The 20,074-nt window shown below is 53.1% G+C and overlaps 1 protein-coding gene across 1 annotated transcript in view; it reads left to right on the forward strand.

Annotated features, from left to right (window-relative positions):
- The window catches only part of LOC134073821 (PH domain leucine-rich repeat-containing protein phosphatase 1-like), a gene marked incomplete at its 3' end in the record, with an annotated part of 53,908 nt that overhangs the window by 23,132 nt on the left and 10,702 nt on the right, over positions 1-20,074 (forward strand). The window contains 6 exon segments of the mRNA XM_062530389.1: positions 7,143-7,339; positions 9,571-9,696; positions 12,342-12,490; positions 16,366-16,512; positions 17,219-17,446; positions 19,474-19,676. Coding sequence (XP_062386373.1) covers positions 7,143-7,339; positions 9,571-9,696; positions 12,342-12,490; positions 16,366-16,512; positions 17,219-17,446; positions 19,474-19,676 — 1,050 coding nt within the window.

Here is a 20,074-nt window from a genome sequence, read left to right on the forward strand (position 1 = left end):
TCTCTGCAGCCGCACAAGATTAACCAGTAACCCACATTAGGCAGCACCCATGCCAATGCAAATCTACATGCTTGTTGCTATCGCTGTGCTTTGCATGGGCCAAACCTCTGTGTGTGTGTGTGTGTGTGTGTGTGTGTGTGTGTGTGTGACCACATCACAATGCAAGAGGTAGGCAATGTCCATTGGAGAGTAGTGTATTATGTTTTTCAGGTTGTCTTTAGGTTGTCAGGTTGTCTCTAGGTGTGTGTGTGTGTGTGTGTGGGTGGGTGGGTGTGTGTGTTCGTGCCTTACAATTCCTGCGCGGCAGTGGCAGTCTGGATGCCAGGACATCACTATGACATTCATCAGACAATTAATTATCCTCCCCACCCCTGCCTGCGATAGGACGAGCACTCGCGCCATGGAAACCGGAGAGACAGATTGGAGAGGAGAGCAGGAGGAGGAAGCGAGAGAGAGAGAGAAAGAGTGAGAGAGAGATAGAGAGAGAGAGAGAGAGGGAAAAAAAGGTGTGGAGGGCTGTTTTTGGACCTCTTCCTAGAACATGTCTTGAGTTAGCGTAGGCTGAAAGATGCTCCGTTGTTTGGGTGACAGGAAGCATAGGAATGAAATAAACGTCAGTTTTATGTCACGCCCTAAGGGACCGTGCAGTGTGCTTGCATCAGCATCTGTCGGAACTGTGTGGACACACACACACACACACACACACACACACACACACACACACACACAGGCGTGCTGTCGGATTCATAAACAACAGAGAATGACATAGCAGCGGAGTGGACACCGCACATAGGCTAAATACTTGCGCTCCCTCAGAAAGGACAACACCCACCATGGTGATGTGAATAGCCATAATCATCTGACACGGCGGAGGAGGACGCCCCTCCTGTCTACCGTGGGTAGGACGTACACACACACAGAGCACAGCGCTGCTGACAGAAACGCATTCAGGGCCGGTCATCACAAAAGGTTGAGAGGTAGAACAGAGACATGGGGCTGCACAGGGGCTCCACAGAGAACATGGACACACACACAGACACACACAGACACACAAATGCACAGATTGTTTAGCAGACACACTACCCCCTAACCCCTCCCTCCCTCCCTCTCTCTTCTACCGCTCTCACCTCCCCTCGCTGCCGTCGGAAATCTGTTGCGCAGGAAGCGTTCGCCTGGGGAACGTCTGGGAACGTGAAAACGGGGTATTTAGCAGATTTGAAAGCCGCTAATTGAGGATTAAGTCCCTGGTAACAGTGGGAAAGTGTCAAATTCAGACTGTGCTCTGTGTGCATGCGCTCTCTCTCTCTCTCTCTCTCTCTCTCTCTCTCTCTCGCTTTCACACACTCGCACACACACACACACACATTCCCTGTCCTCTCCCAGTATGGTGGCTGTTTGGTGGTGTGTGTGGCTGGCAGGCTGAGTAATTAAGACCCCTCACCTGGCATACATGTCTCCATTCAGGGGAGGGGGGTGGCATCTGCTTTGGAAGAACTTGGGGATTTCAGCTTGCAGGACACAGACCACACACACACACACACACACACACACACACACACACACACACACACACACACACACACACACACACACACACACACACACACACACACACACACACACACACACACACACACACACACACACACACAAGGTGAGAGAGAGAGAGGTGCTGAACAGGTGTGAGTGAGTGAGGAGGAGGATGTAAAAGGGGGGAGGGGAGCAGATGGAGTAGACCTCTGAGGAATGTAAGGAATTTCAGTGTGGGGGTGGATCTTGGAGAATTCCGAATTCCGATGAGGTAATGCCCTGTCTAACATGGCCCTCGGCTGACACTGTCCTCAGGCTCCGGCCTCCCGCTCTTATCAGCAGAGGACCTGAACAGGTCCTGGATCAGCAGGAGAGGGCATGGAGGACGCCGCCAGCCTTTGCCCTGGCAGACAAGCCCAGCCATTATCCCCAGACATGGCCTGAGACGGACCTCGCTCCCTGTCCCTGCTGCTGCAGTGCCTGTTCCTGAGCTGTCATTGCTACTGCTGCTGCGACTCTCTCTGTGTGTGTGTGTGTGTGTGTGTGTGTGTGTGTGGGCTGGCACTGAGTCATCAGGGCTGAGCGAGAGGGGTAGAATGATCGAGGGACAGAGAAGGGAGCGAGGGGCAGGGGGAGGAGGGGCGACGGGCGAGGGGGGGCAGGGGCAGGTTGAGCTGTCCGAGGCAGCCCGCTCTGATGACAACACAAACACACACTCTCATCTGGTGCCACGTGCAGCCGGGCCACACTGGAGCACAACACTGGGGCTATTTACAGGCTGCAGTCACAGCTGCTGGCTCTCTCTCTCTCCTCTCTCTCTCTCTCTCTCTCTCTCTCTCTCTCTCTCTCTCTCTCTCTCTCTCTTTCTCTTTCTCTCTCTCTTTCTCTCTATCCTCTCTCTCTCTCTCTCTATCCTCTCTCTCTCGTTCTCTCCTTTTCTTTCTCTCTCTTGTGATCTTTCTCTCTATCTCTCTATCCTCTCTCTCTCTCTTTCTACCCCTACCCTCCCCTTCTCTCTCTGTGTCCTCCATCCTCTGTGGCCTGGCTCATTAAATGCCAGCCTGGTCTCTTCGGCTGCTCAGGTGTGCTTTGGCTTGGCATTGGCCGGCGTCAGGCCTTCTAGGTCGACTCCCACGCAAGAAGGGCTATTAGCGCCACCAGCAGCCCCGGCTCAGAAAAGAACAGATCAGACCCAAGACCAGGCTGACATCTCTAAACACGAACCCGACCTTGCGCCGCCACACCGAGTGTTGAAGTGTGTGTGTGTGTGTGTGTGTGTGTGTGTGTGTGTCGGGTCCCTGCGGGGTTTGTCCGTGATGCTCCGCGCTCTGTGCTCTGTACGCGGGGATGGGAGGGGCGGTGGGGAGTTCTGACACAAAGCGTGCGCTCCAGACCGCCTGCCTGCAATGTGGGTCAGAGCCCTGAGGTACCGCGCTACGCTATGCTACGCCACGGCCGGCCGCGCTCGGCCCAGATGCAGCGAGAGATGGCACTCTTCCTCTCCTCCTCCTCCTCCTCTTCATCCTCGGCTGATTGTGATGTATAACGAGCCGCGGTGAGGGAGCTAGCCTGGCCTCATTCTCGGAGGAGACGAGAGAGAGAGCGAGAGAGCGAGAGAGAGAGAGAGATAGCGAGCGCTGACCTGCTTAAGAGGCCCCCCCTGCTGTTCTTGCCTGCTCCGGCGCTGCGTGTGCGTGCTCCAGCTGTTGACGACCCTGTGCGTGTGGGCGTTCGCTCCAGCTGTTGGTGACGTCAGGGAGGAACCGTGCGTCGCACGCGCGGACCCGCAAGTCTCCTTCGGAGGTGCCAGTGCTGCGAGGTGCTACCTAGAGGTGCTCTGGCTGGTCAACTCGCAGGAAGAACACACACATGTTGTCTAGATAGCGACAATATTTCCCTTATACAAGGCAAAAGTGTAAAAGTCCAGCTTCAGAAAGTGAAAGTCCTGCCATATGTTTGCTCCAACTTAATCAGCTGATTCTAATTCCAGGTAGATCAGGTAATTGGTGAAATCACCTGTGTTAAGCGCACAAGTAGAACCAATACATGGCAGGACTTTTACTTTCTGAAGCCGGACTTTTTGCATCTCTGATACCAAAGATATAAAAAGATGCGTCCACTGAAAGAGTGGGTGACACACCCACTGAAAGAGTGTTAGCTTTAGCCACTACCTCAGTTTTCTATTGGGCCTGCGCTAATTCTGTTAGCCGCGCTGGTTGCTGTACTTGTATGAAGCGGGAGGCCATCTGTCTGTCTCGGGCTGACATGCAGGCCCGTTTGTGAAGCCTAGCTGCACAGTAGACACGTGCGGTGTCGGGGAGGGTCTGTGCAGGGCTATTGTTGGCGGCTTTGACGTGGATGTTACGCGCGCATGATTGTTCTGTCTGTTACTCATTGTTTGTGTGTTGTAGTGTGTCTGTGTGTTGTAGTGTGTGTTTATGTGGGGGAGTGTGTGCTGGTGTGTTTAGCCGCACCCCTGTCTGTGGCCGTGTGTGTGTGTGTGTGTGTGTGTGTGTGTGTGTGTGTGTGTGTGTGTGTGTGTGTGTGTGTGTGTGTGTGTGTGTGTGTGTGTGTGTGTGTGTGTGTGTGTGTGTGTGTGTGTGTGTGTGTGTGTGTGTGTGTGTGTGTGTGTGTGTGTGTGTGTGTGTGTGTGTGTGCACGTGATTCAGTGAGACTACTGAGGGAGAGGCTGCTGTACACGGCAAGGGGAAACGGAGGCTTCCTGCTCGACTCGAAAAGGAAGGAAGCCATCCTCAATGACAGACAACACACCCACGACAACATATACACCGTGAACACACACCCAACCTTCCAGAAATATACATTACACCCACACACACACACACACACAAATGCACACAAACGTAAACACTACACCCCCCTCCTAACCCTTTAGGCACAAGAACATACACACACACACACACACACACACACACACACAGTGTCGCTTGGCCCGAAGCACGCAGTTCATGTAGCCTCCTTCACCCTCTCAGCCAGCCCAGCCCATCCCAGCCCAGCTCCTCCACCTCCCCTGCTCTCGTCAGCAGAGCGGCTGCTGGGCCCGCGCCCCTCCTTTCCGTTCTCACAGGCTCCTCACGGCCGCCACCGCCACTGCGCTCGGCAAGCCACACGGCCCGCCGAGCCTCCCAGCATGCCCTTCACCTCTCCGGCCCAGGACACGAGCCAGTGGTCAGCCGGCCAGACGGCCCATCCGTCCGTCCGTCGGGCCGGTCAGCCAGTCGGCCCCCCGAGAGCCCTCGCCCCGCTGGGCTCCTGGCTAATTAAGGAGCAGCGTGCTGGTCTGAGGCGTGTGAAAAGCCCTGGCGTGCTCTCGCTCTCTCGCTCTCTCGCTCTCTCGCTCTCTCGCTCTCGCTCTCTCTCTCTCTCTCTCTCTCTCTCTCTCTCTCTCTCTCTCTCTCTCTCTCTCTCTCTCTCTCTCTCTCTCTCTCTCGGCGCCCTTAAAGAGGAAGGATGCAGCGCCGCTCACACTCTGTTGCCCCACCCCTGGGCTCTATATGTGCAGTGTATGTTGAGGTGGAGGTGGTGGTGGAGGCGGTGGTGGAGGTGGAGGTGCTGGTAATGGGGCTGGATGGTGCTCTCCATCACTGTGGCAGGCCAGGGGCAGAGGGGCCGTAAAGACTTCAGCCCCCAGAGTCCCCTGCTCCTCCTCCTCCTCCTCTTCCTCTGAGCCTCCCGGAGCTCACAGCCAGCTGGCCTGTCTGTCTTGTCTGCCTGTCTGTCTGTCTGTCTGCTTGTCTGTCTGTCTCTCCGTCCTTCTGCCCTGCCTGTCGTCCTGCCCGCCCGCCTGTCGTCCGTCATGCTGGAGAGCTGTTATCGCTTGGCGCTCCTGCCGCACATTGTTCCTTTTTTTAGACCATTTGTTCCTGTTTGGACAACATAGTACAACAGATACAATCATATGGGTGTTCCATCTCTGTCAGAGAGAGACACACAAGAACACAAGGATGTGTGTGTGTGTGAGTCTGTATAGTGTGTGCTGGTGTGTGTGTGTGTGTGTGTGGACAGAGTGCGTTGGTTTGGGTGATTTGTGCATGACAGGTATGTCCAAGCATGCCTTCCCTTTTCTGTTGCATTTGAAGCCATGGAAAATTGCTTGAGCTATTTGGCATGTAGAGGCCGTCGAATAATTTCCACCCCCTTTTTTTGCCCCTTGTCCTGCAGGGAAGCACCTTCAGAAAAACACATACATCGCTCCTCCGTGATCCTATAAAAGCTTTCTCTAGCTAAGTGGTAGCATATAGAAAAGCCATTTTCTTTCTTCCCTCGAAAGAGCACAGCTCAGCAGTTGGCATCCAGGGCTGCGTTTCGAATTAAACTTTAATATTTGTGTGCATGCCAGTAAGGGGCAGTAGAATATTTCCAAGCAAAGTTGTGCACTTGAAACTACTCCTCCGTGTTGTAAAGGGTCACCTCTGTGATGAGTTGACCTTGTGCAGCATTGCTGGTGTTGTGAGGGTTGTATAGATGACGACACTTGAGTATTTACACCAAAATACCAAATGTCCGGCCTCGGTGGTAATTTCCCTCGCCGTGGTACTCGATTGTGTTGACAGGAATGAGTTTGGGGAATTTGCATGACCTGTGGTTTTCCGTAGAGCTACTTCAGAGGCACTAGTTCACTGGAAGAACACGTCCTCAGCTGTACCCACACTGACTGGACCGCTGACATGGGATCAGTTCTGCGTGTCCCGACCGTAAGTCGTTCTCTCTCTCTCGTGTGCCTGCTATCGCCAGCCCCAGAACAGGTCGGTCAGAACAGAACAGGGCGGTCAGAACAGAAGAGGGCGGTCAGAACAGGGCGGTCAGTGAAGCGTCCAGTCCCGTCTCGTCACCGTGTCGTCCAACCGGCTGGGCCCCGTGAGCTGGAGCGGAGCCAGAGGTGTGTAGAGCTTCGCCCGGCTCCAGCCAAAGTCCACATGTAGAACAGATGCCCTGGGTGTCAGGGCTAACGGTGTAGACTGGAGAAAATAGCCCCGGCGTGAATTATTCAGCGCCGTACGAGCGGCGTTCTAGTACTTTCCCCTAGTTGCCTTCCAGCTCACACAGTGTGAATACGGAGGCTGACATGACTACTGTAGGTAGCGGGACTTTGTAGCCCCGTAGAGATGCTCCACGGGAGGAGTTGGTCGTGGTCAAAGTCTGCCGCGGGAGTCGGAACGGAGCGGACTCCAGACGCAGGCTGAACGGTGCCAGGCAGCACAGCAACAGCGCTGACCCGGGGTCAGTGAAATCTAATGCCAGCACCGGTGGTGGTGGCGACGGTCGCGGCGGTGTCCTCGGCTGTCAGCGCCACAGACGTCCTGTGCGGCCGTTGTTAGTTTGCGTATCACTTTCAGCCCTCTGCACTCTGCGGGAGGCAGATCCGGCCCTCACTTTCTCTGTCACGTGGGTGTGTGTGTGTGTGTGTGTGCGTGTGCGTGTGTGCTCGCGTGTGCCAGCGATTGTGCACGTCTTTGCATCACAATCCCCTGCCACAATGCTAGCTCACTGTTGTGTTGTTATTCCTTTCGATGCTAACCTCAATACTAGCTCACCGTTGCGTTGTTATTCCATTCGATGCTAACCTCTCTCTTTCTCTCTCTCCCCCTCAGGGAAGCCCCACGGTATCGAGAGCTCGGAGCGCGTGCAGCTCTCGGGGACGTACAACGTGCGCAAGGGGAAGCTGCAGCTGCCGGTGAACCGCTGGAGCCGTCGGCAGGTCATCCTGTGCGGCACCTGCCTCATGGTGTCCTCCGTCAAGGCCAGCCACACGGGCAAGATGCACATCCTGCCCCTCATCGGAGGAAAGGTGAGCAAGGGCCCACACACACACACACACACACAGGCACAGACACATAGGCACAGACACACAGGCACACAGACACACGAATCAACAGTGGCGGTCACACTGCCAAGATCGTAATCTGCCCCTTGTTTGTATGGAAAGACACTCTTTAATACTCTTTAATGCTCCTCTGCCCTCTAATCAATCCATCTCTATCCCCTCTACCGCATGTGCTTAACCTTTGTTAGTGCAACATCTATCGCTCACTCATATTGACACACACACACACACACACACACACAGCAGGGTTTCCATTTTCACTGAGTAATCAGCGATGGACGCTGTTGGCTGAAATGAACCTTTTGCTTGTCCCTGCTATTTATTCACCATGCGCTCCTATTGAGTGGACTGTTGAACCACATCATGCTCACATTAACCTTTTTCCCCAAGCAGCTTGCAGCAGCATTAAAAGGGTTCACTTTACATCAACTTAAGGACCCAACTGAGAAGTGAAGAAAGCAGACGCGCAAGTTAATTGTGTAAATGAATTCAGTTCAGCAGAGTGTGTGTTTCAAAATAGCATTACAGCATGCATGGGGCAAGTGTTTGTCCTCCACAGGAGCCGAGTCGAAAGGCCAAGCGATGGGAAAGCCATCGAAAGTCTCTGAGAAAAGCGCGGCTTCTGTAGCCACACTGGCAGTATGGTTCCATAGTAAAAGAGCTTAAGAAATAAAAGGCCTGGCCAGAGTCCAGACTTATCACTTTGGGTGCATCATGGAATAAAAAAAAACATGATTAAGAGGGACCCCAGACTGTTGAGTGCACGCACACACGCACACACACACACACACTCTCCCTCCCTCTCCCTTTCTCTCTCTCTCTCTCTCTCTCTTTCTCCCTTTCTCCCGCTCTCTCTCTCTTGCTCTCTCGCTTTCTCTCACTCTCGCTTTGTCTTTCTTTCTTTCTTTCTTTCTTTCTTTTTCTCTCACTCACTCACTCACTCCCTCCCTCCCTCGTTAAGTCAGGTCAGCACATCAGTCTTCCTCGTGTCCTGAGGACAGCAGAGTAGGTCAGGCCATCTCACTCATGCCACTCATGCGTGCCCTCGTCCGGCCCAATCCCGTCCCCGTGGGACGCTCCGAGGTCCAGACACACACAGCAGGAGCAGAGGACAGACTTCCAGACTCCGAGCCAACGGCGGAGTGCAGGGAAAAGCCTTTTTTTATTAAGAGTCTGCTCCGGCGCTGAGACGGAGCCTTTAAATAGCACACGCCTGCCTGTCCTGCTGAGATGGCCATTAGCCAGCGCGTTAGCGTTAGCGTAGCATGTCAGTTAGCCAGAAGCACGGACTCGCTGCTCTCTGTGTGCCTTGCATATGTGTGTGTGTGAGCGTGTTTTTAGTTTCTGTGTGTGTATGTGGTTTTGTTTGTTTGTTTTTTAGTGTGTGTGTGTGTGTGTGTTTGTGTGTGTGTGTGTCTATGCTTGTGTGCAAAGGACCACAGGCCCAGAGGCTTACAGTAAGCTGAAGCGTTGTTTCTCTGCCTCCTGGAGGAAGATAAATGAGGCCGATATTTCTGGCGCTCTGTCATGCCACCTTCCCTCCTGGACAGAGCCCATCACTGACCTCAGCATGAACCAGTTGGTGCTGATCTGGCCATTGAGGGGCAGCAGTACAGAGGATGCCTGCCTCCCTTAATCGTCTAATCATTATGGATTATTTAGCATTTTCTTTCTGCTTTCCTCTTTTCTCTAGTCTGTGTTAAGCACTATTAGTAGTAGTATTAGCAGTAGGAGTAGTACTAGGGGTGTAAAACCATTTCGGTACAAGACGATACAGATGTGAACCGAACATATTAAGATGAGATAAGATAAGATAAGATAAGATAGCAAGACTTAATTTGATCCCACACGAGGAAATGTACCTGTTACAACAGCTAGGGAAGATGGATCCAGTGATAAGAAGAATAAATCTCCGAAATATTAAACACTTTAAGAATGTGTTATGTGGCAGACCATATGCCAGTTTAGTTCATTAACATCAAAAGCATATGACGTTCTATTCCTAGCGTGCTAAAACTTAACCAAACTGTGACATCAGAATCGAGGTAAACACCAAACCATGATTTTTGTGTGCTGTTACAACCTTAGGTTGCACCTGTGTTTTTGCACTGCTATTGTATAATGTAGGTTTGTATGTTGTTTTGTATGTTGCCATGTATTCATATACTCTGTGTGTGTGTGTTTGTGTGTTTCAGGTGGAAGAGGTGAAGAAACACAACCACTGCTTGGCCTTCAGCTCGGCAGGCCCCCAGAGTCAGACCTACTACATCAGCTTTGACAGCTTCACCGAGCACCTACGCTGGCATAGACATGCAGCCAAGGTCTGTGTGTGTGTGTGTGTGTGTGTGTGCGCATGTGTGCGTGTGTGTGTGTGTGAGAGAGAGGACAAGATTGCAAAACAGGGTGTTTGTGTGAACTTGTGTTGTGCGAAAAGAGAAATGGCGCTTGTTGACATGGGCGTCCAATGCATTTTTTTAATCTTTACAACCCTCATTATGCCTGAGGTTGCCTCTTCGTATGCCGCAGTAAGTGTCCCTGGCTTCAGTCATTGACCTTCCTCTTGGTTGCGAAAGCAGTGGGACGACTCATTTATTTTTTCACACACACAATATCCTCACTGTCTTACTAGCCCACAGACATGGCGCTGTGGTTTTTCTAAACTAACCAGCAAGCGGACAAATCCGCTTCCCATGAAATAAGAGCTGAGGTCAGAGGGACACGCTGGAAAAGCAGTGACTAACCACGTCGTTACACAGTGACATGACCGCCTTAATCATCATCTGTTCACAAACGCACCTCTGAAGTTAGTTTGGCTAGGGATTGAAAGGGTTAACTAAGGGAACAGAAGTAGGACAAACTAAATGAGAGAGAAAAAAAGAGCAACGTTTCCCCAGTCAACAAGCGCACTGTCACCACGGGCCTAACAGGGCTGCATTGGAAGTGAAGCGTGCACGCGTGAGCCGAATCCCCGGCCCGGGTCAGCCACCGCTGCAGATGAAGCATACGCTCCCCCAGTCCCCCACTCTCTTTGCTGCTCTCTCTCTCTCTCTCTCTCTCTCTCTCTCTCTCTCTCTCTCTCTCTCTCCCCTCTACTCCCTGCTCTCTCTTTCTCTCTTCTCCCTCTACTCCATGCTCTCTCTCTCACTCTTATCTTTCTCTATCTTGCTCTCTTTTTCCCTTGTTCTATCTCTTCCCTTCACTCTCTCTTCCGTTTCTCGCACTCCTCTATCTCTTTCCTTCTCTCTACCCCCCCTTCTCTCTTTGTCCTCCCCCTACTCCTTGCTCTCTCTATCTCTCTCTTTTTCTGTCCCTCCCTCATCTCTCTCTTCCATCTCTCACTCTCTTCTATCTTCTCTCCCTCCCTCTCTATCCCCCCCCCCCTTCCCTCTCTTTCCCTCTCCTGGGGGCAGGGCACGTTTTGGAAAGAGCCTCTTTTTCTCGTCAAAGCCCAACTAGGACAGACCTCCGAGCCTATTTTCTGCATTTTCCCAGAGACAACCTTGTGGTGTGTCAGAGCAGCGTGGGTCCCCCTGGGAAACTCAGAATAGCAGCCACAGCAGCAGCACAGAGAGAGAGGGGGAGAGAGAGAGAAGAGACCGAGAGAGAGAGAGAGATCGAGAGAAAGAGAGAGACCAAGAGAGAGAGAGAGAGAGAGAGAGAGAGTGTGAGGCCTCGCTAAGTAAGAGTCATGGGCTGTTGAGTTGCCTGTGGGCCACACAGTGTGGCGAGTGTTGCTCCGCAGCCCAAGTCTCCGTCTGCTTGGTGTCGGGCCCAGCCGCCCGTGTCGGTGCACCTGTCTGGACAAAGCGTCCGAGGGTCTCGGTGGCTCGTAGACTGAGCCGACCCCTACCGAGCGTCAGACTCTACAGAGCGATCTCGGCGAGATCCACCTCTGTCTTTTTCTCCCCCGCCCTCCCTCTCCCTGCACTCTCTCTTTCTTTCTCTCTCCCTCTCTCTCTCTCTCCCTCTCTCTCTCCCTGGCCCTTGCATGCCCAGAGGCCCGAGCCCAAACGGATTGCATTACATTTCATTTCCTGCGTCCAAACCCCAAACGGCAGGCTGGCAAATCCGATGCCCTTAACCAATCCGCGGAACAGACAAAAGGCCTCTCTGGCTGCGGCGGCCAGCGGCCGCAACCCGACACCGCCGGGCCCGTCTCACGTTCACGGGGCCCGGTTCCCGGTGCCACGCCTTGCCCTGTCCCCCTGGCCGCCGAGCTCACACACACACCGGGCCAGGCCCGCCGCAACCCAAAACACCCCAAACACTAAAACAGAACACGGAGGAGAAGCACAGCACAACACAACACAACACTCCGGCCCAGCGGGGTCAACGGCACTGCAGACACCTGATGCTGTTGCTGCAGGAGGAGAGAGGGTGTTGGAGGGAGAGATGCATGGCCACTTGGCCCTGGCTGGCTTCTGCTTTGGTTTGCCTCACTTGTGCTGCTAGCTGAGTTGCTGTCTGTCCAACAGCATTGGATTGCCATGTGGTTGTGTGGTTCTTGTGGTTGTTTTCATGAGCGCTATCTTTCTCGCTCTCGCTCTTCTCTCTTCTCTTCTCTTCTCTTCTCTTCTCTTCTCTTCTCTTCTCTTCTCTCTCTCTCTCTCTCTCTCTCTCTCCCTCCGGGTTATGGTCTGTCTTTTAATGTGTTTAGTTTGAGGATGTAATACATGAGGATCATATTGTTTTGCGGTATTTAAAAAGCTAAACATTGGTGTGATAAAGGAGTGTGAAACTCTCTCTCTCTCTCTCTCTCAATTCAAAATAAGCTTTATTGACATAACAAATAAGACATTCATATTGCCAAAGCAGTCATACAAAGAGTTAGGTAGATTGGGAGTAAGATATCCCAATGTCTGTGTGTAGACCGACAGACTTCATTTTACTTGTAATTACCATACATCACAGAACAACTAACAATACAACAGAAAAAAATGAACTTGTGCGTGGCGCTCTGTCTCAGATGGTGTCTCAGAGGATCAGCTCAGTGGACCTGTCCTGCTGCAGTCTGGAGAAGCTGCCGCCCAACCTGCTCTACAGCCAGGACCTCACCCACCTCAACCTCAAACACAACTTCCTGCCCGCGGACCACACACTACAGCAGCTGCAGAGGTATGCCAGCCAGCTCAGCTCTCATCTATCTATCTGTCTATCTATCTATCTGTCTATCTATTGATCTATCTATCTATCTATCTATCTATCTATCTATCTATCTATTTATCTCTCTATTGCTTTATTGTTCACTCTGTAGGGTGTGTGGGTGTGTGTGTACAGTGGCATAGTGTTTGAGATGTCTTTTAGGCTGTAGGCTGTGTGTGTGTTTGAGGGTGTGCATATGTGTGTGCGTGTGTGTGTTTGAGGGTGTGAGAATGATTGGCCGCAGGCAGCACATTTTGGGCCCTGTGGTATGCTGAGCTGTCTTGGAACAGAGAGCTGCTGTTTTCATCAGGGGAGATTATTGTAGTCATGGGAGCGTGAGCTTGCGTGTGTGCATGGGTGTGTGTGTGTGCATGGGTGTGTGTGTGTGTGTGCGTGTGTGCGTGTGTGTGTGTGTGCACGCGCAAATCTTTGCATGTGTGTGGGGTACATGAAGACGTGTGCATAATAAATGGATGCCTGTGTATTTGTGTGTAAACATGCATGTGCACGGATAAGTAAATATTTGTGCATGTGTGTGTTTGTGTGGTGTGTGTGTGTGTCTCATCTCAGCTGTGTAGCTGTAGTTGGTGTGTGTGTGTGTGTGTGTGTGTGTGTGTGTGTGCGCGCGTGCGGTGCTGTGTGGGTGAGGTCACCTTGACTGCGCTCAGGAGTGTGACACAGAGGTGGCAGCAGCAGCAGTGCCAGAGAACCCCTCTGCTCCGTCTGCCTCTCGCACTGCTGTGTCATCCTGCGGCCTTCCCATGAACCTCTGGGCCGCTCCCGCTCCCCTTCCCCGGGCCTCTCTCTCTCTATCTCTCCCTCTCTCTCTCTCCCTCTCTCTCTCTCTCTTCCCTCTCTCTCCCTCCCTCTCTCTCTTCACATCGTCCTCTGAAACCCACGACACTTTGACCCTGTACAAACGGCACGTCGCCTTTCTGCGTCCATCTGTCTTCGTTCCCCTGCCACGCTCCCCCTCTGAATACACACACACACCTGCCCCCTGAACATTTACAGGTATCCTGGCCAGTTTGAATAATAAATGTGTGTGTGTGTGTGTGCGTGCGTGTGTGGACAGGAGCACATGGCAGTGGCTTTGTGGCCGGACTCAAAGCCACGGGTCCGTGCGGAGGGCTGTGCGGGGCCCCCGGCGGGGCCTCATTGAGTGGGCTCCCAGCCGCGGGCCCCTGGCCATTAGAGATCAGGCAGCGTGAAGGTGCGCCTATTGTGCGGGGGTGCATGTGCATGCAAAAGGGCCGTGCCTTTTGTTTCCCCCCCTGTGAACATTCCACCTCTCCCACAAGCCAGGCCTCTCTCTCTCTCTCTCTCTCCCCCTCTTTCTCTCATTTGCTCTGCCTTTCTCTCTCTTTCTCTTTTTCTTTCTTTCTCTCTCTCTCTCCCTACCCCTCTCTCTCTCTCTCTCTCTCTCTCTCTCTCTCTCTCTCTCTCTCTCTCTCTCTCTTCTCTTTCATGTACAATGCTGTGAGCAGTCTCAGAAGTGAAGAGAGAAAGAGGCCTGATTGTCCTTATGGAGAAGGCATGAGTGTGATCACACTGTACCTAGCCAGCACGCTAGGGAGAGGGGCTTCAAAGCATTCTGGGAGCCCTGGCAGCGCTCTCCCTCTTGTGCCTGTCATGAACCCCATCACCCCTGCAAGACACGCTGCCTTGATAAAGCTCCCATTATGGCTCCGCTCAGGGTATTGGAGAGCCTGGCTGATGTGTTATTGTATGTATAGCTTGTGTGTGTGTGTGTGTGTGTGTGTGTGTGTGTGTGTATGTATAGGGTGTGTGTGTGTGTGTGTGTGCTTTTGGCGGCATGCCCTTTCCAAAACACTGGGTGAGAGAGCGTGATTGGGGGAGACAGGGAAGACCCGAGTCAGCAGATGTGTTGGTGTGATAGAGGAGGCCCCAGCCTGGCTGCCCTCTCTCTCTATCCCTCTCTCTCTCTTTCTCTCTCTTTCTGTCTTTCTCTCTATTTCTCTCTTTCTCTCTTTTCTCTCTCCCTCTCTCTCCGCCTGCAGGCCCCTCACGCCTCTCCCACCCTAATGAAATGACCGCACTAATCAATAACTCCATGGCCTTGTTTCCTGCTCTTGCCATTCACATGATTAAGCTCTCACTTCGCCTTTGTGAGTGTGTGTGTGTGTGTGTGTGTGTGAGAGAGTGTGAGTTTGAGGTGAATCACGATCGGATCTGCCCCATAAGACCGATGACAGTCCTAGTATTTCCTTCGTTAGCGTGCGGGTGAAACTTGACCTCTGCAGACCCCTTCCACAGAAGCCTCACCTCGGGCGCCGCGGCACGCTCACCTCCGACCCTCGCTGACCCTTCCACCGCCTCTCCTCGTCTGTTGCCCGGGAGACGCCATGGCGATGGAGTAAATATCACCTCGGCGTCAAGCTGCTCTGTGACCTTAACAGCAGATTTAGGGTCCCCCCCCTCCTCCGCTGTGCCCCCTGCTCCCCTGTCCTGCCTGTGAGCGCTGAAGCACAGCTGATCCCACAGCAGCCACCTGGTCCACGACCAACTATTTATTAGCCTGTGCTAACATAGATCTACAGACACGCGCACGCACACACACACTTACAAACTCCCACACAGACGCATATTCAGAAAACACCGCTGATCTCAGATCAGCTGAAGGAGCCAACTGGCCTGCAGGTGAACAGGCGTTAATGTGTGCTGACATGGATACTCACACAGAGATGCATGCATATTGACAGTGACCCACTGCTGAATTCTGATCAGCCACTGCAGCCCGTGGGTCCACACGGGGCACTAGCCGTCATTGTCCCCTAACTGACCCGGGTCCCAGAGCGCTGGTCCTAGCAGCGGCGGCGGCAGCAGCAGCGTGGCCTGGTTTCTGTTGGACACACAGAGGGCTACTCGGGCACGCGGGGAGCGTCCTTGCGCTGAAGGTCGCGCCATTTACTCTAAATGCCACGGCCCTCGGCTGTTTGAAGTGACAACAACGCCTCGCGCGCACTTGCTTGTTTTTTCAACACCTCGTCACTCATCGTCATGGCGATTCTCGGGCCGCCGTGTCCCCCCTGCCCCCTCCCTCCCTCCCTCGTTCGCTCGCTCGCTCGCTCTCACCTCTCACGCGACAGGACGCAGCCACCCTTGAAAAGAGTCCGGCGGCTTCAGACGCTACCGTACACGCGAGCGAACGAACGAGCCTGGCGACAGGCCCGCGCCCGCCGCCTGATTGACATCTGGGCGTGAACAGGAAGTGGATTGTGTGAGATTGCGGTCGGTTACGGAGCCCCGGGGGGGGGGGGAAGCTTCTCTCTCTTCCGAGGCCGGCGCGCTCGCTGGATGTTCACTCAGCAATGCGAGGAATTGCTGTGAGGCTGACTGTGGGACGGCTCGTGACCCATCTGAGGAATTTGTTGTGGTCGATGGCATTCGCCGCAAAACGTGATCATATGATCTCCACACAGTTTCACTATTGTATCATCATACTTACAGGTTATATGATCGTATAAATCATACTGATTTATTCAGCTGGGCATGCACACTCAGATGTGGCTAATGGCAACATTAGTCACATGAGATGTGCACTTGCTCGTATTTAGGGTCTGTGTGTGTGTGTGTGTGTGTGTGAGACAAGACATGCTGAAGAATGCCACACTGTCAGATGAAAATGGTTGTGGTGGAGTATCTGCTGAAACTAATGTGTCTTTTCTTTCACACCTGTGACTCAACGCGTAGCTCCGGCACAGAGCCTGTTCAGCATCATTCTGGAGCATAGAATCATTCTCTCTCTCCCCCCTTCTCTCTCTGTCTCTCTCTCTCCCTCCCCCCTTCTCTCTCTCTCTATCTCTCTCTCTCTCTCACTCTCTCAGGTTCACTCGATTACGGAGTCTCAACCTCTCCAACAACCACCTGGGCTCCTTCCCCCTGTCCATCTGCTCCATCGGCACGCTGACCGAGGTCAACCTCAGCTGCAACCACCTCACCTCCGTCCACAGCGCCGTGGGCAACATGCACAAGTGAGTCGTCGTTGTTGTTGTTGTTGTTGTTGTTGTTGTTGTTTATTACCCCTGCCCCCCCCACCCCCTTCATGGAGGTCACAGGTCAATGATCATCAGGTCACCAGAGAGAACACCTGTGTTGTTATAATGAGGACTTTTTTATTAGACGTCAGCGTTTGTTTTGATGCCCATTTGTTGTCTTGTTTTTGCTTTTGTTTTTGTTTTCTTTGGCCGTGGTATTTTGTGATGTTCCTATTTCTAATGGGTTCACCGAGCATAAGAGGAGGCAACGGCTGCAAGACTGTGATGTTTGTCGGTGTGGTGTTTTGGCGCCGATGCATTCCTGTGTGTGAAGCACATGGGTGTTGACATGGAGAGGGCCTGGAGGAGGAGGAGGAGGAGGAGGAGGAGGATCTGAAAATGGAATTCCCCTTCGCCTCGTTATCAGTCATCATAGCACACTCCTCCGCACGCCAGAGACACTGCTGCCCCCTGTAGGCCTCAAGCCTCACCGCAGCCTCCACAGACACGCAATCAGGGCAAAGCATGCTCCTGTTCTCCTCAGGAGAAGACCGCCAAGATAGTTCAACAGAAACACACTGAAACACCTGTCAATGTGGTAGCAGATTTGAGCCATTTTTGGTTTTAATTTTCATTTCTTCATCTCTCTCTCTCTCCCTGCCCCATCCCTCTTTTCCTCTCCTTCTCTTTCCCCCCATCACAGTCTGCAGACGTTCCTGTTGGACGGAAACCTGCTGTCGTCTCTGCCCAGCGAGCTGGGCTCCCTGCAGCGGCTCACCTACCTGGGCTTGTCCTTCAACGAGTTCCGGCAGGTTCCGGTGGTGCTGGAGCAGCTGGGCTCGGTGGAGCGCCTCTGCATGGCCGGCAACAGCCTGAGCCAGCTCCCCCTGCAGGCCTTCAGGCTGCTGCGCATCAAATACGTCGACCTGAGGTAGGCTACGCCACACACACAGAGGGGGAGGGAGGAAGGGAGGGAGGGGGGGAGGGGGATGAAAGGAGGGAGGGAGGGAGAGAGAGAGGGATATGGCGTGGATGGGAGGACGGGTAGAGAGAAAAGAAGACAGAGTGCAGGAGGAGATACGCGGTGAAACGTTCACAAGGTGCCTCCCAGCTGTTTAACTGTCAAAACACTCTAACGTCAATATATGCAGCAGCATGCTGGAAATGTCCTCAATAAACTTGCTAAGCTGCTTGGCTTTTTTTTGTTGTTGCCCTAAACCTGATCTGGCAGGGGACTGTACTGTTTGTGCTAGGCAGCAGTATTGTGTGTGTGTGTGTGTGTGTGTGTGTATGGTGAGGGGAGGGTTGTATGTTTTTTTTAGAAGTGGAAGCTGTTTGCAGAATGAGATGGCGTGCTTGGTAGAGCTCTGCTGTAACTTTGTGTGCAGGATGCGATGGCGTGCTGCTCGCTAGTGCTCCGGTGTAACTTTGCGCCGTCTCTAAACCAGACCCACAGAGCTGTGCTGCCCTGTCACCATCTGGCCTCCACCCTCCCAACCGCTTCAGTCAGTCAGGAAGAGCAGCCTCTTAGACTCCGGCCTCTCTCTTTCTCTCTCCATCTCTATCTCTCCCTCTCTCTCTATCTTCCTATCTCTCTCTCTCTATCTATCTCCCCCTTTCAAAAACAGAACAGAAGAGCTAAAGAGCAAAATAAGACAAACTGCCCCCCCCCCCACACGCACACACACACACACACACACTCACACACTGGCGGAAAACTCTGACCCCGGCACCTTTCGGCCCTACGACTAGAACGCCGACCACAAGCAATCATTTGCCCAGAAGGGTTTCCGAGTCTTCAGAGCGTCTTCGTGTTTTTCTTTTTTCTTTTGTGTTTTGCGCTGACCCCCGGATGACTTGCATTCTTGCTGCAGTTAATGCCTCACCCTCCCCGCGTGAGCCGCTCAGGCTCCGTACGCTCTCACGTTCTCGGAGGGCGAGGTGCCAGGACAAGCAGGAGGAACTCGTCCCAAACACAGACAGACAGACACACACACACACACACACACACACACACACACACACACACACACAGACACACACACACCACCAAGAGTTTCCACTGGCTTTTGATGCAGCAGTGGGAACTTCTGCAGCACACACACACACACACACACACACACACACACTCACACACACAGTTTTGGTCTAAACCCCTTGCCCCCGCACGGATCCAGTCAATGTATGGCTCAGGTGTCCCGTGTACCGGAAAGCAAAAGTTGTCCACTCAGCCATCCAGACGATTCCTGACCGACACCGACACCGATACTCAGTCACCGTCACGACTTTTCCAGGCTGTTACTGTACATCAGGCCAGTTATGGAGGTCAGGAAGGATAAGAGTCCACTTTGTGGTCACACAAACAAGACAGCCGCACTCTCGTAGAGCCGCATCTCCAGTGCCTTCCATCAGAGATGGAGAGACCCCCGGGTCAGGGGCTCGGATTGACAGGGTGAAGGGGTCATTGCGTTGCCCTGGACACCTCTGCCGTCCGAGCCCCCCACCCCCCCCAGCGGGCAGCAGGGCTGACGAGGCGAGGTGAGGCGATGAGTCTCCTCTGTGTGCAGAGTAAGCTGGGCTGCGAGCGACGCGATCAATAAAGATTAGGTTCTGCTCTCCTCATGCCGTTCTGTAAACACCGAGAGCAGACCGGGGCTTGTTGTTTTTGCGGAGGGCGGCGTCTGAGCGTTCTGTGGTACATCTGACCTTCACTTTCTTGCTTTCTCCCTGTTTTTTTTCTCCAATCACACACACACACACACACACACACACACACACACACACACACACACACACACACACACACACATACACACACACACACACACACACACACACACACACACACACACACACACATTCACTCTCTCTCTCTCACTCAAACTCTCTCGCACACACACACACACACACACACACACATTCACTCTCTCTCTCACACACACACACACACACTCCCAGACTGAACAAGATCTCCAGGCTGGTTCCGGACGAGCCGGACTTCCTGCGGCACGTGAGCCAGCTGGACCTGCGGGACAACGGGCTGACGGAGCTGGACGCGTCGCTGTTCCCGCGGCTGGAGGTGCTGCACTGCGAGAGGAACCGGCTCAGCAGCCTGCGCGTCAAGGGCTGCATGCTCAAGGGCCTCTACGCCGCCCACAACGGTGAGGCCACACGCCCACCAGCGGCCCTGGACACAAGTGACCGGTCACCCCTGTGCAGCGACGCCGTTTCCCAAATTCGTTAAGAAGCTCTTAAGTGCTAAGAACTTCTCAGGAGCGCTCTAAGAACGTTATAAGAACGCTCCTAAGAAGTTCTTAGCACTTAAGAGCTTCTTAACGAATCTGGGAAACGTGGCCCAGGGGTTGCTAACTAAGTTAGTCCCAAACACAGACAGACACACACATCTAACTAAGTTAGCAACTTGGTTGGTTGGCAATGGGACATTGCATTATAACCAACAAAGTTGCTCAAAGGTTAGCAACTATGGTTTTGGGAAACGCACCACAGAGGTGTAACAGTAGTCCAGCTTTAGAGAGTAAAAGTCCTGCCACATGTTAAC

This window comes from Sardina pilchardus, chromosome 2 (genome assembly GCF_963854185.1).
Source record: "Sardina pilchardus chromosome 2, fSarPil1.1, whole genome shotgun sequence".
Lineage (NCBI taxonomy): Eukaryota > Metazoa > Chordata > Actinopteri > Clupeiformes > Clupeidae > Sardina > Sardina pilchardus.